This window comes from Symphalangus syndactylus, chromosome 5 (assembly GCF_028878055.3).
Source record: "Symphalangus syndactylus isolate Jambi chromosome 5, NHGRI_mSymSyn1-v2.1_pri, whole genome shotgun sequence".
Lineage (NCBI taxonomy): Eukaryota > Metazoa > Chordata > Mammalia > Primates > Hylobatidae > Symphalangus > Symphalangus syndactylus.
The window spans coordinates 147,646,058-147,673,501 of record NC_072427.2 but is presented as its reverse complement, the minus strand read 5'-3'; the positions used below and the strand labels follow the sequence as shown (position 1 = coordinate 147,673,501).

At 37.3% G+C, this 27,444-nt stretch overlaps 1 protein-coding gene across 3 annotated transcripts in view; it reads right to left on the bottom strand.

The window, feature by feature from the left end:
* The window catches only part of CD163L1 (CD163 molecule like 1), an 87,332-nt gene that overhangs the window by 29,771 nt on the left and 30,117 nt on the right, over window positions 1-27,444 (bottom strand). For all 3 annotated transcript variants that reach the window (XM_055280795.2, XM_055280796.2, XM_063640807.1), the window contains exons 5-9: window positions 21,297-21,617; window positions 18,156-18,476; window positions 12,901-13,221; window positions 10,727-11,047; window positions 1,547-1,867 (exon numbers count right to left, since the gene is read on the bottom strand). In XM_055280795.2, coding sequence (XP_055136770.2) covers window positions 1,547-1,867; window positions 10,727-11,047; window positions 12,901-13,221; window positions 18,156-18,476; window positions 21,297-21,617 — 1,605 coding nt within the window. The remainder of the gene's footprint in view (window positions 1-1,546; window positions 1,868-10,726; window positions 11,048-12,900; window positions 13,222-18,155; window positions 18,477-21,296; window positions 21,618-27,444) is intronic.

Here is a 27,444-nt window from a genome sequence, read left to right as displayed (position 1 = left end):
CCTATCAATAAAAAAAATTGAGTAACTCCCCTGAAGATTATATTCCTTTTTAGTCATCACCTTATTTATTTCTTCCCCTTAAAATACAACTTTTTGGAAATAGTCTATGCCTATTATCCCAACATCTTTACCTCCCATTTCCTTCTCAAGTTGAAATGATCTCCTTTTTCTAATGTGACATAACCACTTTTATTAAATTTATTCATGACTTCTCTGTTGCTAAGCTTAGTGGAAATTGTTTAGTTTCATCTATATTGGCCTCTTAGGTCTTTTTTGGAATAGATGCCCCATCTTTTTGAAACATCTTCCCTTGGCTTTAGCGATGTGACATTCTGCAACCACTGTTCCTCAGTATGCTTTTCCAACTTCTTTTATGTCAATAAACTATTAAATATTATTGTTCCTCAAGGCTAAGAGCTCCTCTTTCTTGAATCTAGGCTTTAAAAATTCTCAATTTACATTTTATTCCTAGATTTAGTTTCCATCTACATATGTAGGACTCTAATAGTTATATCTCCATTCAATACAAGTCTTCTGATCACCTAAATCTTATATCCAATTTCCTCTAACCCTCTTCATTTGATGACTGCTTTACTATTACCTCATATTTCACACATACAAAATTGGACTCATCATCCCACCCTCTCTAACCTGCTCCTCTTCCAAGATTATCTTTCCAGATGATGAAACTGCAGTGCACCCATCTGCTTAGTCTAGAAACCTTTATCTTTATTCCCACATTCAGAGTATTAAGTTCTGCTGGTTTCAGCTACTAAATATTTCTGAAATTTGGAAGCTTTTCACCAGCTCCACAGTGAGCATCCTAATCAAAATTCCATATCTTCCCTAGAATTATTCAACAACATGACTCCCAGCATCCAATAGCCTCCTCTCTCCAATGCACACACAGACACACACACAAACACACACACACACCTCACACTGCAGCCAGAGTGCTGTCTTTGAAATGCAAGTTGTATCATGCTTACAACCTTCAATGGTTTATCATTCACTTTAGAATAAAGTCCAGAATTCCTATTCCATAACCTTTCCCTTGCCTACATATCAAGACTTTATTGTAAGTTTTCCCCCTTGTTCACTTGGATCTAATACCTCTTCTTTCAACCATCTTTTAGTTCCTGGAATAACACAAGCTTATTCCCAGGTGTGGTACTCGAATAAAATACTACTGTTTAAATTAATCTTCCCAACACTTCTTCATATGATTAAATCTTACCTGTCCTTCACATCTTTCCTTAACTATCACTTCACGGAAATATTCTCCGACTCTGCAAATAGGTAATATCTTCTAATTATGCCTTCTCATTTCATCTTGTGCTTCTACTTCACACAATTTTAAATAAACAGTTATTTAATTATATATTTTTATTATATACCTGTCTTCTAGATAAGAGGGTAGGATTACTTTTATCTAGTTCATTTACTTTTGACCTAATACTGTTAAGTAGCCACTTCATAAACATGTATTAAATAAGTGCAAAAATAAATAATTGAATAAATGTGTTTATCTTTGTTCAGAAATTACCTGAGCAGATCAAACTTGCTTCCATATTTAAACGACATGCAGTCTGTTTCCACTCCCATCGTATACAATCCCAGAGAGAGGCTTCCCCTCCAGTGCAGCCAGAGTTCGACATTAAGATGTGTAATGTTCGTTCTGTGAAGTGAAGCTCTCTGGAGACCCTGATTGCAGACCCACATTCAAGTTGCCTGCAAACAACTTCAGCAATGTTCATTCCCCAGCCGTTAGCACACAGAATCCCCACGGCACCCTGGACTTTCACCTCAACTTTTCCAGCACACCTGCTGCTTCCACCCACAAGCCTCAGCTCCATATCCGATGCATCTGAAAGCAAATACCACAATGATTTTAGAGAAGCACTCTATGGGAGACATTAACGATTCTTATCCATTCAGGTACACTAACATAGACCAGTGGCCAAAAGTTAAGAGATTGTTTAGGTCTTGGCTTCACCAGTGTTTAATTTTATTTTGTACTTTCCTTCAAACTTAATTTTCCTTTTTATTGGTTAAAAAATAAAATAACAAAAGTACACCGAGGTGTGTTTCAATCCATGAAAATTTCTGGCTTATAAAGCAAGGATATAATTTTACTTACAAAATCTTATCAGAGACTTAGGATAAAAAATACTGTTACTTAATGGCCCTAATTCTTGCCTGAATATTTGAAGAATTACATATTACATGTTAGATACTAAAGACAATGTTAGGAAGAGGTGATATAATTTAATGAAAAGTCAAGGAAAAACTGCATAGGGCTGTGATATTACCAAATCCAGAAAAATGGAGAAACTTGTCTATTAGTGATGCCAAATGAAGTAATTCTAAAAAGAAATTGGAGCTCAGGAAAAGAAAACACGAAATTCACTGTATGTGAGAAGAGGAGTAGGTGGGTTTTTTTTTTTAATGAAAAATGCTCATCATCACTAATGATCAGGAAAATGCAAATCAAAACCACAATGCAATACCACCTTACTCATGCAAGAATGGCCATAACCAAAAAATCAAAAAATAATAGATGTTTGCATGGATGCAGTGGAAAGGGAACACTTCTACACTGCTGGTGGGAATGTAAACTAGTACAACCACTATGAAAAACAGTGGAGATTCTTTAAAGAACTAAAAGCAGAGCTACCATTTGATCCAGCAATCCCACTACTAGGTATCTACCCAGAGGAAAATAAGTCATTATCTGAAAAAGATATTTACACGCAAGTTTATAGCCACATAAATTGCAATTGCAAAAATATGGAACCAGCCCAAATGCCCATCAATCAACAAGTGGATAAAGAAACTGTGGTGTCTGTATATATATATATATATATATATACACACACACACACACATACACCAGTTTCTTTATACACACATATATGTATATATATACACACACTATATATATATATATACACACACACTATATATATATATATATACACACACACTATACACACACACACACACACACACGTGATGGAATACTACTCAGCCATAAAGAGGAATGAATTAATGGCATTCACAGCAACAAGGATGGAATTGAAGACTATTATTCTAAGTGAAGTAACTCAGGAATGGAAAACCAAATATTGTATGTTCTCACTCATAAGTGGGGGCTAAGCTATGAGGATGCAAAGACATAAGAATAATACAATGGACTTCGGGGACTCAGGGGAAAGGGTAGGAGGGGGTTGAGGAATAAAAGACTACAAATTGGGTTCAGTGTATACTGCTTGGGTGGTGAGTGCATCAAAATCTCACAAATCAAAACTAAAGAACTTACTCATGTAACCATTACCATCTGTTCCCCAAAAACCTATGGAAATAAAAACTTTTTAAAAAAGAGGAAAAAAAAGAATTAAATCAGAAATTAATTCTGAGCCTAATTAAAAGAGTCAGCTTTTGAAGGAAATTTTTAGCAGTATTGATGTAAAATGAAATGAATCTAATTCTAGAAAGGTTACTTTATCTTTTTAGGGCAGTTTGGTAGTTTTGAGTGTGCTGTGGCATAGTCTGTGAAACACAAATAATATTGTCTACTAATTTGAGAATATATCTAATTATATAAGAATGTAATACTTCTTTAATTAAAAACTATAAATGGTATCAGCTTCTTTTCTATTGTTTTAGTTACAAATAAAAATTCACATTATTAAATGTCTATGGGATATCATACTTTTTCTACTTTATATACTAAATTATATTAATAGATTTATTAAACTTCCTAATGTCGACAGATATGACATGTCAGAAAATCAACTCTGACTTTGTCTGACCAGATGAAGGCTGACCAAGTTACTTCCTATTGGCCTTAAGAAGAAGAAAAATACAATTAACGTGGTCTAGAGGGCCTGGAATGTCTGTCCTTTCCTATCACTTCAGTCCTTCCTGCTGCTTATAAAACAGCTGAATGAAATTTTACTACATTGGTTATTTTGACACAATCTTGTATAGATATGAGATGATTCTCTAAATAAAACTCCCATTCAGCAGAAAAATAGAATTGCAATGTATTTCCATTTTAAGCCTATTTGTTACTCTGTGTCTTTGGAGCTCAGTGACACGGTTTGTGAAACATGAGTCAAGATCTGTTTGTAATTGGCAGGAGTTTCAAAACAATAATCATGTGAGGGTGGTAGATCAGTCTTAGCAACTTTACCATAAAAGTAAAAAGAAATTATTTTAAATGGGGCTTATTTTAGGTACTGACATTTACAGAACTATAATTTTGTGTGTGGTGGCAGGGAGAGTGGAGAGAATAAACATATATATCTTATAGGAATCTCTATCAAAATTGAGATTCCCTGAAAAGGTGTCTAGAAACAGATGAACTTTCTTCCTTAAATGAACTACTCTAAATATAGGGAAAAACATATTTCACTGCTTTGTAGCAACATATTCCACTCTGAGAGAGAGTCTTAGGTGGAAAAACAGTTGCTGTAGATGATTCAGCATAAAAAGGTGACATTACATTGACTTTTAGGTTTTTCTGAATTAAAAAAATATATATTTATATATGTAATTGTTTAATATACATAATTATATATTTATATATACTGGTTTTATATAGAATTGGTTATATATAATTGTTTTATATACATAATTGTTTTAAATATATATATACACACACAGATATATACATGTAATTCTCAATATATAAAACAATTATTACCAATAAGAAAGTCTGTAGTTTACAATAACAGATACAAGCACAGAGAAGAAAGGTGTGGGTAGTTCTGTGGTTTGGAGTTGGGTCCCGTGTTCAGGAACCTTCAACTCTGTTATTGAAAGACACACTGATATTCATGACTATGGAGAGAAGAACTTTCCCTTAAAAGAGAATAGCTCAAGGGGGAGGCTTCAAGATGGCTACTAGAGGCACCCAACACTCACCACCAAAAACGATCAAAACAGCAAGTAGATAATTTCACAATGAATAGTGTCTAAGATAGAACACTGGAATTCAGCAGGGAAGTGATAGGGAACAGATCCTTCTGAGGCACAGAGAGAGAAAGAAGTGAAGCAATTGTCTGGCTAGGATTGACTGGAAGCCAGGTATGGATCCCCACCGTAGAAAAAGAATAAGTGAGAGATTCCTAGCAGTCCATATTCCCACTGTGGGCCCTTGCAATCCTAGCCATGGGAGAGCCCCTCAGCTTCTGTGGGCTCTGAGACTAGTACAGGGAGCTGCCTAGAGTTTGCACAATAGCGTTGTTCCAGACGGGGAGTTTATGCTGGGTCCTACATCCCAACCCCCAACCCCAAGACCCAAGTAACTGCAGCATGGCGCCATTTTGAGAGTCCAGCTCCCACAAGACTGCATCCTGTCCTGGGCCCCAATAAGCCCTACATCTCTACATGTCTAGAGCACCACTGATAACCTCCCTCATCCATCCGGAGGGCTGCAGTGGTGCCATGCTGGTTGGACTGGCAGTGTGTCTAGGTCCCCAGCCATCTATTCCACACAGTGTCTGACATACTGGGAAATGGGTAGTTCACAGAGGAGTGTCCCCCCATGATAAAGAGAGCTGAAGCATCTCCCCAGAGCCTGAGAGCCACCTGCCTGGGGTCACTATCACTGATAGCAACCCCACTTCCTAGCAGCAACAGGGACACTATGCACTTGCATGAGCCTTCAGTGAGACTGAAAATGGCTTGCCAGGATGCCATACAAGGACCTACATGGAGGCTTGCCCCACCTGCTACCACCTAAGCATGCCACCCAAGGGCCTGGAAATTGCCCCCATTCCACTCACCATAGTCTGTCCCCGTGTGCAACATCAATAGCCTTGAGGACAGACCTGCACTGATGGGTGCCACCACCACCTCCAGCACCCACCTACACGTGCCACCTGGGGGCCTGGAGAATTGCCTGCCCAGCACTGCTAGCACCAGTGTATACCAGCTGGGAACCTGACAGTTGGCCTGACACCACTACTGCCATTGGTGACACCATGCATGTTACCTAGGGGCCTGAGAACTTTCCCACCTGCCTAACCCAATGCTGCCACTGCTGGTAGATAAGCAAGCCACCTGGAAGCCCAAGAATTGACCCACCTAGATCAGCTCACATTGGTGCTTGCATATGCCACCTAGGGTCCCATGGACAGGCATGGTCAGCCTGCTACCACCACCACTGAGGCCCAAGGACTGGCTTGTCTGATGTCCTTATTCCTATCAAAGCTTCACAACAGCCTTAACTAATAACCACAGTCTAAGCCAGAAAGGAAATCCCAGACACTCTTTACACTGATTACCACTGAAGAAATCATGGAGATTACACTACAGCACGCACCCAGGATCAAAGATAAACTGCCCTACCCAACCAACACTATAGATATATCTACAACAGATGATGTGAAATAAGCACACTGAGGAGAATGGGGTTTCCATCCCCTCAAGCATTTATCCTTTGTGTTACAAGCAATCCAATTACATTCTTTAACTTATTTAAAAATGTACAATTAAGTTATTATTGACTATAGTCACCCTATTGTGCTATCAATAGTAGGTCTTATTCATTTTTTCTGTTTTTTTTTTTGTACCCATTCACCATCGCCACCTTCTCTCCAGCCCCCCATTACCCTTCCCAGCCTCTGATAAACATCCTTCTACTCTCTATGTCCATGAGTTCAATTGTTTTGATTTTCAGATCCCAGAAATAAGTGAAAGCATGCGATGTTTGCCTTCCTGTACCTGGCTTGTTTCACCTAACATAATAGGCATATGAAAAAGTGCTCAACATCATTGATCATCAGAGAAGTGCAAATCAAAAATACAATGAGGTATCATATTACACATACATCACATTGCACACCTGTATCAGAATTTCTCATGTACTCCATAAATATATATACCTAGCATGTACCCACAGACATTTTAAAAAATAATTTTAAAAATTAAAAAACAAAGGAATAAATGTATCCCCATGTTTGTTGCAGCACTATTCACAATAGCCATGATATGAAATCAACCTAAGTGTCCATCAAAGGATGAATGAATAATTAAACATGGTATATATATATATATATATGTATTACACATACAATGGAATACTATTCAGTCCTAAAAAAGAATGAAATCTTACTATTTGCAGCAACAGGGATGGCCTGGATGACATTATGTTATGCAGAATAAGCCAGGCACAGAAAGACAAATATCACACATTCTCACTTATATATGGGAGCTAAAAAAGTCATCTCATGGAGACAGAGAGTAAATGATAGTTACCAGAGGCTGGGAAGAGTGTGTGTGTGGTGGGCAGGCAGGATGAAGAGAGGTAGGTTAATAGGTACAAGCATACAGTTAAACAGAAGGAATAAGTTCTAGTGTTCAATAGCACAGTAGGGTGACTATAGTTAAAAAACAATATATTGTATATTTTTAAATAGCCAGAAGAGAAGATTTGAAATGTTATCAACACAAAGAAATGATAAATATTCGAGGAGAAGGATATCCTAAATACCCTGACTTGATCATTTACACTCATGCAGCATTCCATGCTTGAGTTAAAGTGTCACATGTACCCCATAAATATATACACACATTATAGATCAGTAAAAATAATAAGAGAATAGTGCATTGGAAGAACAAGCTTCCAGAAAACAACAGGTAAAATTCAAATTGGAAAATCTTCTCTGAAGAAAGATTGTGATTATTTGTAAATCATAACTCTATGTCTACCTACATTAAAAGGGGGAATAGAATTATGAAAAATTAAAAGGAAAATTTCAAGTCTATATCAGAGCTTAATGATTCTTTAAAACATAGTTTAATATCCACTCATCTTAGAAAAGAATGTATAGACTAAGGAATAAATATGTTGAAAACAAGGAAGCCCAAAGACCAGTGATGTATCTGAGTCAGGGAGTCCAACTCTTTTAAAATTCTACCACATGGGTGGTTGTATATCAAATTTTTCTTTGCACCATTTTAAAGTTGTCTAATAAAAACGTTGGTCTTAGGGAAGGAATCTACAAGGCAATTCTTGACATCTTTAAAATTATACAAAGGATGCCCGAATAGAAACAGCTCCAGTCTGCAGCTCCCAGTGTGATCAACGCAGAAGACAGGTAATTTCTGCATTTCCAACTGAGCCTCCACTGTTGATACCCAGGCAAACAGGGTCTGGAGTGGACCTCCAGCAAACTCCAACAGGCCTGCAGCTGAGGGACCTGACTGTTAGAAGGAAAACTAACAAACAGAAAGGAATAGTATCAACATCAACAAAAAGGATAACCACACCAAAACCTCATCTGTAGGTCACCAACATCAAAGACCAAAGGTAGATAAAACTGCAAAGATGGGGAAAAACCAGAGCAGCAAAGTAGAAAATTCTAAAAACCAGAGTGCCTCTTCTCCTCCAAAGGATCCCAGCTCCCCACCAGCAACGGAACAAAGCTGGACAGAGATTGACTTTGACAAGCTGACAGAAGTAGGCTTCAGAAGGTCTGTAATAACAAACTTCTCCAAGCTAAAGGGGCATGTTCTAACCCATGGCAAGGAAAAAACCTTGAAAAAAGGTTAGACAAATGGCTAACTAGAATAAACAGTGTAGAGAAGACCTTAAATGACCTGATGGAGCTGAAAACCATGGCACAAGAACTTTGTGATACATGCACAAGCTTCAGTAGCCAACTCAATCAAGTGGAAGAAAGGATATCAGTGATTGAAGACTTGGATAAAGACTCAAGACCTGTCAGTGTGCTGTATTCAGGAGACCCATCACCTTCAGAGACACACATAGACTTAAAATAAAGGGATGGAGGAAGATCTACCAAGCAACTGGAATGCAAAAAAGAGCAGGGGTTGCAATCCTAGTCTCTGATAAAACAGACTTTAAACCAACAAAGATCAAAAGAGACAAAGAAGGCCATTACATAATGGTAAAGGGATCAATTCAACAAGAAGAGCTAACTATCCTAAATATATATGCACCCAATACAGGAGCACCTAGATTCATAAAGCAAGTCCTTAGAGAACTACAAAGAGACTTACACTCCCACACAATATTAATGGGAGACTTTAACACCCCACTGTGAATATTAGACAGATCAATGAGACAGAAAGTTAACAAGGATATCCAGGACTTGAACTCAGCTCTGCACCAAGAGGACCTAATAGATATCTACAGAACTCTCCACAGCAAATCAACAGAATATACATTCTTCTCAGCATTAGATCACACTTATTCTAAAATTGACCACATAATTGGAAGTGAAGCACTCGTCAGCAAATGTAAAAGAACAGAAATCACAACAAACAGTCTCTCAGACCACAGCGCAATCAAATTAGAACTCAGGATTAAGAAACTCACACAAAACCACACAACTACATGGAAACTACACAACCTGCTCCTGATTGATTACTGGATAAATAATGAAATGAAGGCAGAAATAAAGATGTTCTTTGAAACCAATGAGAACAAAGACACAATATACCAGAATCTCTGGCACACATTTAAAGCAGTGTGTAGAGGGAAATTTATAGCACTAAATGCCCACAAGAGAAAGCAGAAAAGATCTAAAATCAACACCCTAATATCACAATTAAAAGAACTAGAGAAGCAAGAGCAAACAAATTCAAAAGCTAGCAGAAGGCAAGAAATAACCAAGATCAGAGCAGAACTGAAGGAGACAGATCCTCAAGGATCTAGAACTAGAAATACCATTTGACCCAGCAATCCCATTACTGGGTATATACCCAAAGGATTATAAATCATGCTGCTATAAAGACACATGGACACATGTTTATTGTGGCACTATTCACAGTAGCGAAGACTTGGAACCAACCCAGATGTCCATCAATGATAGACTGGATTAAGAAAATGTGGCACATATACACCATGGAATAATATGCAGCCATAAAAAGGATGAGTTCATGTCCTTTGCAGGGACGTGCATGAAGCTGGAAACCATCATTCTGAGCAAACTGTCACAAGGACAGAAAACCAAACACCGCATGTTCCCACTCATAGGTGGGAATTGAACAATGAGAACACTTGGACACAGGGCGGGGAACATCACCCACTGGGGCCTGTCAGTTAGTGGGGGACTGGGGGAGGGATAGCATTAGGAGAAATACCTAATGTAAATGACGAGTTGATGGGTGCAGCAAACCAACATGGCACATGTATGCCTATGTAACAAACCTGCACGTTGGGCACACGTACCCTAGAACTTAAAGTATAATAATAAAAAAATTATATAAACCATAAGCCTAGACCTCTGGATGAAGTTTATTTGTTCTAACGCTATTGGGATTTATCTTACATAAATAAGTCTTTCAAGTAACAGTGAGTATTTGAGTCATCTTGGGTACCAATTTTTGCGAAACTGAGTGATTCAACATAAGGGTTTATTTATTTAAATAAATAACTGAATTCTCATTATTTTTTCCTAAACTATTTGACTATGGATAACGTCTTTTTGTAGAATTGTATTGACTAGTGGTTTGATGAAACTTGGGAAAATTTGGGTGGATATCAGAAAATGAAGTTTCATTTCTTGAGAAAACAGGTTTGATCCCATAGAAAGATACTAAAAATGAATGAGAATATGAGCTATGGTTAGCTCTAAAAAAGTGAGAAATGAGCACTCGGTCATAAATGTACTGATTAAGAAAAAAGAAGGTATGTTAGAGAACCCAGGCAGTTTCTTTTAAGGAAGCCCTGGTTTGGGTATCTTACCAGAACAGATCACTCCAACATCTTCACTGTGACTGCAGTCATTATTTCCCCACCCACTGTTCCTGCATGACCAGAGATCTGACTCATCTCCATCACAGGAAACATCATCGAGCCAAATTTTTCCATATCCTGTAGAAGCGTTTCCCAGACCCATGCCAATGATAGAAGATGGGCAAGCCAGCTGGTTACACACCACAGCCGCAGCATTACTGTTCCAGCCGTCATCACACACTGTGCCCCACTGTCCTTGAAAGTACACCTCCAGTCTTCCCGAGCAGCGGTTGCTGCCGCCCACCAGCCTCAGGCCCCATGTTTCACTACCTGCACCAAGAACAATGAAACAAGTAGTTAATGGGTGTGATGGTTTATTTGATATGTCAACTTGGCTGGGCTATGATACCCAGTTATTTGGTCAAACACCAGTCTAGATGGTGCTGTGAAGGTATTTTTTCAGATGTGATTAACCTTTAAATTAGCAGACTTTGGGTATAGCCAATTATCCTCCATAACATGGGTGGGCCTCATCCAATCAGTTGAAGACCTTAAAAGAAAAGACTGAAGTCCCCCAAGAAAAAAGGAATTCTACCTCCGCACTTTCTTGAGATTCAAGACCGCAACATCAGCTCTTCTCTGCAGTCTGCTGGCCTCCCCTTCAGATTTTGGACTTGCAAGCCCCCATAATTGCTCATAAAATTGATGAACCAATTCCTTAAAATAAATCTGTCTCTCTCTCCTTCTCTCTCTACATACATACACACACACACACACACACACACACACAGAGAGAGAAGAAAGGCTCACGTTCTATTGGTTTTGTTTTCCTGGAGAACCCTGAATAACGCAGATTTTGGTACTAATAGTGGTTCTAGAGGAACAAAATCTTAAGGATGAGTTTTATGAATTGATGCTGTAATTCATAAATTGATTTTAGAATTGGTTCTCTAATCTGATAAAAATTTAATGACACTAATGATTCTATATCCAGTAGTAAAGAGGGCACTGATAATCCATGGCATGATGTGGCAATAGATATATACAAAATCTCGTCATTACATATTCCTAATCAAATACTTACAGTAGGCAAAGTTCTGAGTAAACATATATTTGATAACCTAGGACATTTTTGTCAAACTTACAAGCATAATTAGATTGGCTGGCTGCTCCCCATTACACTGGACAAAGTGGGAAAGGAAGAGGATGAGCTTAGAGATTCAAATTCCCAGCTGAACTGCAATATGACCTGCAAGTTTTGATGTCTTCCCGGAAAGAAACTTGTGTCTCTTATAGCCACAGAACTGAGATTAGTGAAAACCTTCACCTGGTAAGGTACTGAATTCTCAACCTTATAAGATGTCTACTGTCTAAGTGAGGGATTTAATTGGGATGGAATAGAATTCTGAAAATTAGGATGGGGCCATAGGGGAAGACCTGATGAGGTTGGGAACATTGAAACCCTGCATTCTACTGTTTCTCCTTTAACAGTAGAGACAACCATCCACCTCTGTATGAGAATATTAATCCTACTTTGCTTGAAGAAATTGAATCTCTCCTGAGATAATTGCCTTGAAAGGCACTCCTGATTCTCCTCAGCACCCATCCCATCAGCCCTCTTTACATCTACGCTCAAGTCCCAGCAGGCTCCAAAATGTGAGGTACAAAGTGTCTCATGTGGAAGTGCACACAACCATGATTTTTCCAATTTACACAGACAGAAATCAGAATATATGTGGGAATGAATATTACGGATGTGAGATAATGCTGGAAGGAACATAAAGTTGGATCAGGGTGAATTTACTGATATGAGCCCTAAGCAGAGATTCTAGATTTAATGATGCAGCTAAGGGTTAGAAAGGCTCTCATAGTTTGTTGGACTGGTTGGGTGAAACATGTATCCAAAGGTGGCCTACACTTAATGAAGTTGAAAGGCCAGACTGCTTCTGTATATGGTAGGGGAAGGGATCCAAAGGGTCGTAGTCAGGGTTGTCTACTAATTTCTGACTTTACCGTATAAGTGGAAGAGTTCCAGGTGAAGTGAACTGAAGTCTAATTTAAAGACAAGAGTCATGGCCCCTCAATCAATTCCCACATGTGAGTCAGTTTATAGACCCAGAAGCCCTTCCTATGAGGAATACTATTTCTCTTGTCAGGAAATAATAAACAAGAACAAGTCTTACCTGAGCAGGTTACAATCACATCCTCTCTGTGTATACAATTATGCTTTCCCCATCCACTGTGTTCACAGTCCCAGATATTTGACTCATTTCCAACGCAAGAAACGTCATCTAGCCAAATAGGTCCTGATGCTTCTTTAAAATAGGTCATACCAAACACATGCATAGGCTTTCCACATCCCAATTGTTTACACACAACAGCTGCATTCCTTGTGCTCCATCTGTCATGACACACAGTCCCCCACTCTCCTTGGTATTTCACCTCCAATCTCCCATAACAGGGGCTATCAGCCCCGACAAGCCTTAGGTCCAGATCTGCCTTATCTGCAAGCAAGACAAAACCACATATTTGAGATCAAATGAGAGGGTCTTTTCAGAAGACTGAAAAGACTCTCTAAATTCACCACTATAAGGCTTTGCCTAATAGGTGATATATTAGGCACACTTTTGGATGAAAAGTTTGGTTTTCTTTCTTTTGACAATTTTTTATTCAATTTTTGGAGAGAAGGTGTCTCTAAAGCATGAAACAACGACAGCAAATTTACTGAAGAAAAGCCTGGGGAATGTTATAAAGCCTCCAAGAATGACGGATTTGGATAAGATGAGCAACGTGGAAGCATGCAGAGAAGTTCTTTGAGGTACGGATACATTCAGGAGATAGCACTGGGAGGTTTCCGCAGTGGAGTCCAGCATTAGCACCAAAGCTCATCCCCTCATAGTCATCATTTTAGTTTGTCCACTCATGTTTTGTAAAATAAAGGGAGGCATATGTACATGAAACTGCCCTTTCATAAAATAAATTCCTTTTTAATTCTTAATTTTTCCACTGTTCAAAGCACTTGAGAAATATTGAGAAAATTTGAGAATTTTATTTCCTTCCTTCCTTTCTTCCTTCCTTCCTTCTTTCCTTCCTTCCTTCCTCCCTCCCTCTTTTCTTTTCCTTTTCTTTCTTTCTCTTTCTTCTTTTTTCTTCCTTTCTCTGTCTTCTTTCATTCTTCTTTCTCTCTCTTCATTTCTTTCTTCTTCTTCTTTCCTTTTCTTTTTCTCTTCTTTCTCTCTCCTCTTTCTCTCTTTCTTTCTTTTCTTTCTTCTCTCTTGTCTTTCATTCTTCTTTCTCTTTCTCTGACTTCTTTCTTTTTCTTTCTTTTCCTTCCTTCCTTCCCCTCCCCCATTCTTCTTCTTCTTCTTCCCCTTTCCCTTCCTTCCTTCCTTCTTCTTCTTCCTCTTCCTCCCTTTCCCTCCCTTCCTTCCTTTCTTTCTTCCTTTTTCTTTCTCTTTCTTTCTTTCTTTCTCTCTCTCTTTCTTTCTTTTTCTTTCCTTTCTTTCTTTTCTGTCCAGGGTCTCGCTCTGTCACCCAGGCTAGAGTGCTGTGGCACAATCTTGGTTCACTACAACCTCTGCCTTCAGGGTTTAAGTGATCCTCCCACCTCAGCCTCCCGAGTAGCTGGGATTACAGGCGCACACCACCACAGCCAGCTATTTTTTGTATTTTTAGTAGAGACAGGGTTTCACCATGTTGCCCAGGCTGGTCTAGAACCCCTGACCTCCTTTCGGCCTCCCAAAGTGCCAGGGTTACAGGCGTCAGCCACCGTGCGCAGTCAAGAAATATTTTACTATGCAGGTACTATTATGATATAGGAAAGGTATAATATTTTATAATGGGTCACTTTAAAAATTCTAAAAGCCTTCCAGTTTCTTTACTTGCTATCCAGTATGACAACTCTTCCATGTGTATATAATAATCTTACATTCTATTCAACCTAATATGTGTGTGTGTGTGTGTATTTTAAAACATGATATTTAATGATTGCATAGGATACCATCATATAGAGATATAGAGATTCTGTAAGTTATTTAATCAAGACACAATTCTTGGTTACCTATGTTATGGTTAATTTTTCATTTTCACAAATTACGCTGCTATGGACATCCTTACACATAAAGTTTTGAGTATGTCACCAAGTGCTTCCACGATATAATGGAAACCAATGTATTCAATGTAGGTTAAACGTATGGGGGTATGAACAGATATATGATGTATGTATATATATCATTTCCAGATATACTAAATAAAAATTCATAGAAACAAAGCAAAGAAAAATTTAAATTCCCGATGCAAATAAATTATAAATGAAGTAGTGTATCCTGTTCTAGTATAGGATAACTGGATAGTATAATGATATAACTTCTGCACAAATCAAACCAACTTATATTTATATTGTATTTTAATAGACTGGGTTTTGCTATGCTGCCCAGGCTGGAGTGGAGTGGCTATTTACAGGTGCAATCATAGCACCTTACAGTCTCTATCTTCTGGGCTCAAGTGATATTCCTGCCTCAGCCTCCTGAGTTGCTGGGACAACAGGAATGTGCCACCATGCCCAACCAATTCATAGGTTTAATATTACCTTAAAAACAATTCCAATTTTAATCCATATTTAGAAGAACAGAAAGGAAAAAGTAGCAAGGAATTTTATGAAAAATAAGTATACTTAGGGAATATATATCTCAGTACATATAAGCCTATAGAAAGCTACAGTAGTTAAAATGTGATGGTTCTAGAAATAGAAGAGGGGGATTATGTATTTTATAAAGGGACTCTATAAAATACACAGAGTTCTTACACATTATGAAGACAAGGACATCACACAACAGAAAAATGGCCAAAGAAGCAGAAATGCTAACACATAAACAAATACAAATAAATTGCTAATAAAGAATTAGGAAAAAGCTCTCATTTGTTATCAAGGAAGTAAGATTTTCGAACATTGACTTTGGAGCTCAATCAGTTCATATTTGAACTCCAGCTTCACTACTGCCCTGGTAGCTGAGTGACCTGGGTGAGTTACTTTCTCTCAGTACCTCTATTTCCTTGCTGTAAAATAGGGATTAGAATAGTAACTCCCTTCTTGGGATTCCATGAGGATTCCATGAACCCATATACATAAACTAATAGAACACTGCCTGGCACACCATAAATATTCAATAAATGTTAATTAATATTATTATATTCTAAAAATCACATTAACAGTGATTCTAAAATATGAAAATATTCAGTGTTAATATGATATAGTGGAATAATAGGGAACTGAAATTGAATAGAAGAAAAAAATACACAATTTATAGATGATAATTTGTTAATATATATCCGAGACTTTAAAAAAAGATGCATACAGTTTTACATGACAATTTCATTTTTAAGTATTTGGCAAACTACATAATCAAGTGTGAAAAATGTATTTCTCAGTATATCAAATAAAATCATATTTTTAACAATAAAAATTTGAAAACCTTTTAAAACTTAACATTATGAGATAGTTAAATAAATTATAGTACATTTATGCAATATAATAAGTAGCCTTTAACATTAAGATAGATTAGTAATGGCCACGTGGAATATGTCTGTGGTATATTGTCCACACAAAGGGTACATGCACACACACACACACACAGTCCAGAAACTTAAACAACAAAAAAATCACAAAAGAATTGAATGAATGGTAGCGTTGCATGTGGATTTTAAAAATTATTTTAATTTTTTTGTATTTTGACCTTTTCACTGGGTTTATAATTTGAAAAAGTAGTTTCCAAAAAGCAAAAAGCAATTTTTATAATGTTTTATATCAATCTATAAGAAAGAGAAAAGTAAAATGAAATTAATGTGTACAAAAGAATTGATAGTTAACTTTGCCTACCAAATTGATCACATTAAATGTGAACAGAATAGATAGATAAATAGATTCATAAAACAAATTCCACTCTGCAATTTCTGGATACCATTACATATTATACTAACCTGACATTCTTGAATATAAGATATATGTAAGGTGTACATTCAAGAATGTCAGGTTAGTATAATATTAGTAGTGAAAAATTATCCAACAGCCTAAACACCAAAAATAGAGATCAGGTTAAATTTACTGTACACAATGATAGAATAACATAAAGTTTTTTAATTTTAATTTTTAAGTAATTAGTTTAAGGGTGTGGGAAAATCCGAATGTTATAGCAAGTGAGAAACAAGATACAAAATAAGGAGATGCATTATTTATATTTCTATCCTCCCCTCCACATATAAGGTATTTGTGTGTGTGTGTGTGTGTGTGTATTTCATTTCCAAGAACATTACTCTTCATTTATCCTATATCTATCATCTATCAGGCTTTTAGGATATCAATAAATGACAAGACTATCAGGTATACCCTCATGTAAATAGCATCGCTGCAAATGGTTATGTAGGCTCACAATACTCCCCGGACACCTGTGCCCCCTCCCACTTAGGACTCTCTAGATATTCTTTTTTTTCCCTTCATAAAGTGCCACAGAGAATAATGCTGTCCCGATTTTATTTATTTATTTCATTTTTTTTTTTTTACAAGATGAGGTCTCACTCTGTTGCCCAGGCTGGAGTGCGGCGACCCAATCATGGCTCACTGCATTCTCGAATTTCTGGGATCAAGCAATCCTCCCGCCTTAGCCTCCTGAGTAGCTAGGACCACAGGCATGCACCACCACACCCAGCTAATTTTTAAATTTTTTGCAGAGGGAGTCTTGCCATATTACCCAAGTTGATTGTGAATCTTGGCCTCAAGTGATCTTCCTGTGTTAGTCTCCCAAAGTGTTGGGGTTACAGGTGTGAGCCACTGCACCTAGCTTTGTTTTTTAAATATCTAACCTGTTTTTCTCTGTTTAAAAGGTCTCGGAAATGTTTTATACTTAAAATATTTCATAAGTATTATACACATAGATTTTCTTTGTTTTCAATTCTACTAATGACATTCTAGATGCTTACAGAATTATACATCGTATCAACATATGCATATAAATATATCTATATCAGCTATTTGGATTTGTATATATTCCTAATTCTCTATAGTAAGCCTTAATTTATCATCAGAAATAAACAATGTATATTATTAAATAAAAAAGGTAAAAAGCAGCAGAAAAACTGTTAAGAAAATTGTAAATTAGTACAACTCATTAGTTTTATATGAAGAGAGGTTTCCCAGTTATTTTAGAGATACAGATTATACTCATGCAGTGGTAGCAGCTGCATCTGATTTCAGGGGAGACTGCTAGTGAGAAGAAACTCTCTTTTTATAGTGTGCATTTGAAAAGTTCTTTGTGCAGCTTAAGAGTATTTTGGGTGCTTTTTTTAAGGTCCAGAAAACCTTTTCTTCAAGCTAGTGTTTCTAACCTCCCAACAAATTATTTCTGAAAATTCAAATGTGTACACTCTCATGATCTTTGAACCTTACCAGAACAAATTACTCCAGCATCTGATCTTCGGAAGCATGTTCGCTTTGCCTTTCCATCATATATGCAGTCCCAGAGAGCTGACTCATTCCCAGTGCAAGATATGCTGTTTATCCAAATGTCTCTAGCTTCATTACTAGGTTTAGCACGACGACTGCCAAAGACGCTGAATGGACATCCTAGCTGCTTACAAACCACAAGGGCTTGTTCATTCTTCCAGTTCTGGTCACATATTGTCCACCACTGTTCATGGATTCTCACCTCTACTCTCCCTGAACAATTATCACTTCCATCTGCTAGTCGCAGTTCCAAATCTGCTCCATCTAGGATGAAGTCACAGAGAAACGTCTGAATTGGGTTTGGGACAATATCATCAGCGTCCCTCTCCTCCAACCCCCCCATGTGAAGATTAGATGTATCCTTCACATACTGAGAAAAGGTTGAAATTTTAAAGATTGAAATTTTAAAGATTTTAAAGATTGAAATTTTAAAGAAGTCACAGAGAAACGTCTGAATTGGGTTTGGGACAATATCATCAGCAACCCTCTCCTCCAACTCCCCCCAACCATGTGAAGATTAGATGTATCTTTCACATACTGAGAAAAGACTGGAAATCATTTTTCTTTAAAATTTCAACAAGAAGACTTGCGTGATTGTTTAAAATTTTAAAGATTGAAATTTTAAAAATAAAAATTTAAAATTTTCAGTTTTAAAGATTGAGATTTTAAAGATTTAAATCTTCTTTTAAATATGAAAATTGAAATTATGATCCTAAGAACCTTGCTTTAGCCTTGCTAAAATTTAAGAAACTAAACATTGCAATAAAAAGCCATATAATCCTATATATTATTAATTACAGTAATTTTCAAAATATTAGAGTGATTATTTTTAACACCGTAAAATAAAGTGTTGAGAAATACTTGCATTTCAGTAACTTCAGAAAGAAAAGGGACAAAAAGAATGCGCAGTTAGGAAAAAGTCTCTCTTGGATTTAAATAGAAACATGTTCTTTCTCATACTGTTTTCTATGAAGAAGCAAGCCTTTGCTTATTAAACATATTTGTCATAGGAAATGAAATTTGTTGCGTGGTAATTTTCGAAGGAACTGTGTGTTTTTGCTCCATCAGCATATACATCACATTACTTCTTTCTGTTCCTGTGACTCTGCTTTTTCATGAATACAAATAAATATATTAAATAACCCCAAGAAAGTAAAAATGTGGAGAACTTTTCTTGAAATAATTGAGGAAAGGAGATATAATTTGTATGTCTCATCTCCTCCCATTATTCAAGCTTTTCATACATCATTACAAAAACATAATTTGCTATCTAGTGAGAAATATGGTTCACATTGAATAGGTTAGTCTCGGGAGATTTGGAGGTTTATTTTCCTATAAATAATGTAGGTCATAATGATGATAATAATCATACCTATACCTATTGAGAACTTCCTGGTTGCCTGGCACATTTTAGGTATTTTCCCTGCACTATTTTATTTAATGCTGTTATCCTAGTCATGATATAAGAAATCTGCAACTTGGAGATTGATTTATACAGGGTCACATAATTATCAAGTGACAGATTTTAAACTATGAAACTGTGAACTGTTTTTGTTTGGGAAAAAAAAAAAAGAATCCTCTGACTACAGGGCTGAAGAGAAGGCCAATGTATCTAACTATCCATTTTCCTGTGGGTTGGCCATACACATCTGTTTTCACTGTTGGGACTGTTTTCCAAGCTTATTTTCACATCTGCATCATTCTTCATGGCCCTTCCTTACTCTTCCAGAGGCACATAGTTCCAGAAGTTCCAGAGTTTGAATAGCCACTGGTCTTACAGTTAGGGATGTTATATCAAGTCAGAAGTACACTGTTATGAATTCACTTCATTGTAAGAAAATTTATCAAAATGATTAAGATTCTCTCTCTCTTTCTGTTTCCTCCCCCCTTCTCTCATCTCTCTCATCTTCTCATGTCTCCCTCTTTTCTCTCCTAACTTTCCTCTACCTCTCTTTTCTGTTATGTGGAGAAAAAATTTTCTTATAAATGATGGATTGATTAAATATACTGTGGGAAACTCTTTTGAATGGTGAAAGTGGTTGGTCCCCAGATAAAACTTGCAAGCAAACTAGTATAAACAGAAAGAAAAGGATTAAAAGATGTGCTGAATGTATTATCTTTCCCAAAAGTCCTATGAGGATGGCATAAATCCTGTGGCTAAGGTACAGCTAAACCCATAAACCTCTCTGTCTACATATGTTTTTCTATGTATATCGTTCCCTGCTGCATACTCTAGACTTAAGAAAAACTCTTCTTAAAAGATGTGACCTGATCTCAAATTCTATAGGAAATAAGATTAAGGCATCCTGTGTAAGGCTGGTAGAGTAAGGTCAGTAATAATTTACGAAGGAAGCCTCTTCCATCAAGACAAGCTGACTCTCAGAGGACAATAATTGGCTCCACATCTAGGGATTCCTTTCATAAGAATATTAGAAGGTGTGGGTTTAATCATATTGAGAATGAACAGGTTTCATTATATCTTTGAATGTAAAATACTACTGTGAGAGAAATATGAGGGATATTTTAACCCCTGATATACAAAACTAGAAATAAACAGTGAGGGGTAACTTGCTTGTAGTTGAAAGTTGCAAACTAGAAAACAAATGGCTGCAGACAAAAATTTTACTAGTATAAAGTACAAAGTAATTGGCAAAGTCATAAATTTTTAGATGGGTACTCTTTGGAAATAGTTTATTTTAATGAAAGGAAGTGCTAAAACAAACTCAGTTATAACATAGAAAAATATAGTTGTGCCTATGAATATGCAACTACACATTTTAAAATTATACTGAATATTAATATAAGCCATATACTTGTATAGATTAATAGCAATTTTGACTAGATTGGATATTTTGTTGCACCAATTAGAATTAAGTAAAATGGTGTGTTGGGGGCAGGTAAAAACCTTATTCCCATGAGGCTTACAATGTAATATGCTGCATAAAACGCAGGCATGTTCCCTAAAGAAAAATTGAAAGTGTCAATTCTTACACATCACAATTGGTTGTAACTTCTTCAGGGTTTGGTCCTAGTTCTCCAAAAAAGGAATTTTATCTGATGTAATCACGTGGATGTAAGTCTTACCTGAGCAGATCACAGACACATCGTTTTGATGAAGACAGTCAAAATTTACGGTTCCGGAATGTCTGCAGTCCCAAAGAAAAGATTCATTACCGGAGCAGGAGACACCATCAAGCCATACAACATCAGACCCTGACTGCAAATGAGGCAAGCCAGCGAAGTGAAGTGCAGTTCCACATCCCAACTGCTTGCATACGACATCGGCTGCAGCATTGTTCCACTTATGGTGGCATACGGTCCCCCACCTTCCTTGGATTTTCAGCTCTACTCTCCCCATACAGCGGTTAGTTCCACCTACAAGCCTTAGTTCAAGATCACTACTATCTGAAACAGAGATATAAACACAAAGCCCAGGTGAAGTTTTTATCAGAAACTTCAGATTCCAGATCCTGCTATCCAAATAAACACAAATATATAATAAATTGAGATTCAATGAATGTCTAACTCTTGCTTTTTAAAATTCTTGCACAAGTACAAGTTTAATGTAATAGAACCTATCCCAGGAAAGGATCATACTATGATGTTGACAATCCACCAGAATCTCTGGCATTTGGGGAATAAAGCACAACAGAGAGTAGAAATGGCCTTTCTGATTGTGAATCACAATAAATCAATCAAAGGTCAAGAATGCATGTAAATTTGTTGTCAAAACATGAACCTTGCTGGCTCTGAGTCTAGCCAGCAAACATTTTAGAACTTATAACTGTGTACAAGCAGTGGCAATAAGATATCATCGTCATCACCGTCATCATCCTCTTATTCCTATTTCAAAACTTTTTCTTCCTTTAAATGAACATTTAACTCCAACTTCTTGCAATATAACTTCCAATTATTCATCTTACCAGAATTTACTCTTGAATGAAATGGAACAAATGAAACAAATGAAAAATAAAACTTCTAAAGGTGAAAGCAAGTGTGACCAGCCATAAATTATGGGCTTGTTATATTATTAAAATACTCTGTTGATTTAACTCAAATTCTCAGCCTTTCCTTATTTCCTTATTTCTTTATATCACTTAGCAAAATTGACCACTATGTATATATATCATGTGTAGTGGTCAATTTTACTAAGTGATATAAAGAAATAAGGAAACAAGGAAAGGCTGAGAATTTGAAGATATGTATATATATATACACACACACATCCATAAACACACACACAAACAAAATCACCTCACCATATCCACAGGGGTGTGGTTCCAAGACTCCCATGGATACTAAAATCTGCAGATGCTCAAGTCCCTTAGTTGGCCTTCTATATCTGCTGGTTTCACACCCACAGATTCAACTAAATGCAAAGTTTCAATCAGCGGTTGGTTGACTCCATGGATATGAAACCCACAGATTCTAAAGGCCAACTGTGTGTGTACATACATATTTTTACACTTAGCAAAGTTGACCACTATATATATATATATATCTCTCATCTATTTGCCCAGGTCTTCCAAGAATCCAAGAATACATTGTCTGTCTGTCTCTCTCTCTCCAATTGCTTGTTTTGTCCCCATATCTCTCAGTTAAATGAATGAGATTTTTTTAAAGATTATTTACCTTTATTTAATAAATTAACACAGTAAAATTGATGGGTTTTGTGTGCATTTGTGCGTGTACAGTTCTATGAGTTGTAATACAGGTATTAATTTATGTAACTATTACCACAGTAAGAATATAGAACTTTGTTATCCCATTCACTCATTGAAAGACAGTTAGTCACAGTGTATTATTATTTTAATATATTGCTAGATTCAAGAAATAGAATGCTACATTAGCAATATTTTTAAACTATTTCTATTTTTGTATTTTTATTGATACATATCAGTTGTATGTATTTTGGGGATACATGTGATATTCTGATACCTATATACAGTGTGAAATATTCAAAATTAGAGTAATTTGGATGTCCGTCACCTCAAAAATTTGTCTTTTATTTGTGGCGAGAACACTCCAAATTTTCTCTTCTAACAATTTAGATGTCCTTTTCTTAATCTAATAATTGATTAAGGAAATAGATTCCAGAAATAATGTGCAACCTTGGATCTAGGCATACTCAAAGTGATTCACAATTGGGCATGCCATGTTCTCACTCATAGGTGGTAATTGAACAATGAGAACACATGGACACAGGAAGGGGAACATCACACACCGGGGCCTGTCATGGGGTGGGGGGAGGGAGGGAGGGATAGCTTTAGGAGATATGCCTAATGTTAAATGACAAGTTGATGGGTGCAGCACACCAACATGGCACATGTATACAATATGTAACAAACCTGCACGTTGTGCATATGTGCCCTAAAACTTAAAGTATAATAAAAAAAAATTGGGCATGCCAGCTCTTTGAGTCAAAACACTGCCTCTGCTTTTGTTATTTTGAGCTGAGATTCTGTTCCTTGCAAAAGCCCTTTCCTGCTTCCGTTTTGTACTCGTACTTTTTTGACTACCATGTCTAGGAAAGAGCATAGGACAAAAAGGGAGATAGCCGATGCCCGACATGGTTTGTTTTCCTTTTTCTCTCCTTGGTGCCCAACATCCAACCAGTCATCCAAGGGAAAAGAAGAAGAAATAAAGAAGAATCATACTTCTCATTGCTACTGCATGTGTATATGACTTCTATGGAAGGCGAGATCATTGAGGCCATACAGTAAGTTTATAAACCTACAGATGGAATTAGCATTTTTCCAAGAAGAGATTATCACAGTGTTATATATTTTAGAAGAGATAGTCAATAGATAAGGAATGTTAATTCAAAACGTGCTTTTTAAGTAGGCATAAGAAAGGAAGCCATGTATGATTTGTAAATATATTTAAGTGTATTCAAAATCTCCTCATAAAGTAATTTTATTTGTGTATACTAATTTATGTAAAATCTGCCTAAATGTAGCACACAAAGTTCAGAACCCACCAAAGGAGACCCTCAATAAACTCAGACTTTGCTAAGTTATCCTAAAACAGCAGTTCCCAACCTTTTTGGCAGCGAAGACTGGTTTTGTGGAAGAAAATTTTTCCACAGGGGTCAGGGGTAATGGAGGGGACGGCGATGGTTTCAGGATGAAACTGTTCTGCCTCAGATAATCAGGCATTAGATTCTCATAGGGAGTGAGCAACCAGATCCCCCAAATGCACAGTTCACAATAGGGTTTGCGCTCCTGTGAGAATCTAATGCCCGCGCTGATCCGAGAGGAGGTGGAACTCTATCAGGAATGCTCTCTTGCCCGCCTCTCACTGCCTGCTGCGTGGCCCGGTTCCTAACATAACATGGCCGGTACCAGTTTACAGCCTGGGGGGTGGAGACCCCTGTCCTAAAGGGTACATTTCTAGAAATAAGGACTAGAACAGACTAGCCTTTGTAGAAACTGAAGCCAAGATTTAATCTCTAACTGTGACTGAATTAAGGTTATCTGAGATTGCCTTCTGCCAAAAACATAAGATTATCCTACATTTCCAATTGGCTTTATAATTTTTCATGAATTGTGCATCTTACTCTCTCAGAAATAATAAAAGTATGGAGAAGATAACATGATTAAAAGCCAAGAGAAAAAAAAGACACAATCAACAGGAGGTGTGAATTACCAGAAATAGACTGTAAAATACCATCCTTAATATGTACAATAAAATAAAAGGCAAGACTGAAATTTTTGGCAGAAAAATAAAAATAAAAACTATAAAAATAAACCAAATGAAGGTTCTAGAACTGAAAAATACAGTAATTAAATTAATAACACAACAGATTAACAGAAAATTCATCAAAGAAAAAAGTATTAGCATACTGTAAAATACAAGCAGAATCAAGCAGAAAAAGACAAAATCACAGGAAATGCAGGAAAAAAACGTTTCAAGAGGAAAAACGTAGGGAATAAGAAGACAAATATTTGTGTAAGTGGAGTTCCAGAGAGTAAAAAGATAGAGAATTCAGCAGAAGAAATATTTGAAAATATAATAGTTAAAGGCCAGGCACAGTGGCTCACGCCTGTAATCTCAGCACTTTGGGAGACCAAGGCGGGCAGATCAGTTGAGGTCAGGAATTCAAGACCAGCCTGGCCAACATGGTGAAACCCCATCTCTACTAAAAATACAAAAATCAGCTGGGCGTGGTGGTGTGCGCCTGTAAACCCAGCTACTCGGGAGGCTGAGGCAGGAGGATCACTTGAATCCAGGAGGCAGAGGTTGCAGTGAGCCGAGATCACACCACCGCATTCCAGCCTGGGTGACAGAGCAAGAGTCCATATCAAAAGAAAAAAAAAAGGCCAGGCGCGGTGGCTCACGTCTGTCATCCCAGCACTTTGGGAGGCTGAGGCGGGAGGATCACGAGGTCAGGAGAGCGACGAGACCATCCTGGCTAATACGGTGAAACCCTGTCTCCACTAAAAATACAAAAATTAGTCCCAGCTACTCGGGAGGCTGAGGCAGGAGAATCGCTTGAACCCAGGAGGCAGAGGTTGCAGTGAGCTGAGATCACGCCACTGCACTCCAGCCTAGGTGACAGAGTGAGACTCCGTCTCAAAAAAAAAAAAATATATATATATATATATATAAAATAAAAAAATTAGGAATTTGCCAAAAATTGAGACTCTTCAAATATAGCCAAAATTCAAGCATCACCATAAACTACAAGTGAGGAACACAAAGAAAATTACATCTAAGCACATAATGGTAAAATAGCTGGAAACTAAAGAGAGAAAAAAAGAAAACAAAACTTTAAAAGCACTCAGAGACTAAGATGGATGCCCTTCAGAAAAAATTCAATAAAAACAACAATTCTCCCTTTTCAAGAGAAAAGGGAAAGTCATAAAACATGGAACAATACTTTCCAGACATTAAAAGGAAAACAGAATAGCCTAAAATTCTGAGATAATGCTTAAAGATGATATTGCTAGTTTTCTTTTTAAAGAATAAATCACTAGGACAAATTTGAACATAGATTTTCTTTTTAAAATTTCCATTTGTTCAAAGTCTTACTAAAACAAATAATTCCAGTATCCAAATTATGATTACCATTATTATTCCTCTGATATGGTTTGGACGTTTTGTCTCCTCCGAATCTCAGGTTGAAATGTGATTCCCCAGGCCGGGTGCGGTGGCTCACGCTTGTAATCCCAGCACTTTGGGAGGCCGAGGCGGGCGGATCACGAGGTCAGGAGATTGAGACCACAGTGAAACCCCGTCTCTACTAAAAATACAAAAAATTAGCCGGGCGTGGTGGCGGGCGCCTGTAGTCCCAGCTACTCGGAGAGGCTGAGGCAGGAGAATGGCGTGAACCCGGGAGGCGGAGCTTGCAGTGAGCCGAGACTGCGCCACTGAACTCCAGCCTGGGCAACAGAGCAAAACTCCATCTCAAAAAAAAAAAAAAAAAAAAGAAATGTGATTCCTCAGTATTGAAGGTGGGGCCTGTGGGAGGTATTTTGGTTATGGAGGAAGATCTCTCATGAATGGCTTTGTGTCCTCCCTGCGGTAATGAGTTCACAGGGGAGCTGGTTGTTTAGAAAACCTGGTACCTGGCACCTCCCCCACCACCTTGCTCCCTTCTCTCTTGCTTCCTCTTTCCATGTGACATGCTGACTTCCCCTTGGCCTTCTGCCCTGATTGTAAGGTTTCTGAGCTCCTCACCAGAAGCAGTTGCTGGTGCCATGATTCATGTACAGCCTGCAGAACCATGAATCAAGTAAACCACTTTTCTTTATAAATTACCCAGTCTCCGGTATTCCTTCATAGCAACGCAAATGGACTAACACATCCCCCAACCATAGTGTTTGCATACCCAGAGAGCTGATTTATCTCCAAAGCAGGATGTACGAAACATCTATATATTCTTGGATTAAGCACTAACACTAGGATGAAAATTTGTGTTGACTATAAAGTGTTAACCCAGTTAATTACAAACAACTATTAGCATCCCAGTTCTGATGACACACAGTTCCCCACTGATCCTGAACATTGACATTTCCCACTTCTTCACATTGGTTACTTCCATTCACTAACTTTAACAATTCCTTTCTATCTTCAAAATAGACAAAAGTCTAGGTCATAAGTGAGACCAAGGAGAAAAAGTCTTCCTGGATTTGAAAACATCATTTATCTACTTATTTCTATAGGACATTCCTTTTTGAATCAACGGATTCATGGCTTTAATGCTAAAATATTGTCCTCTCCATTCATT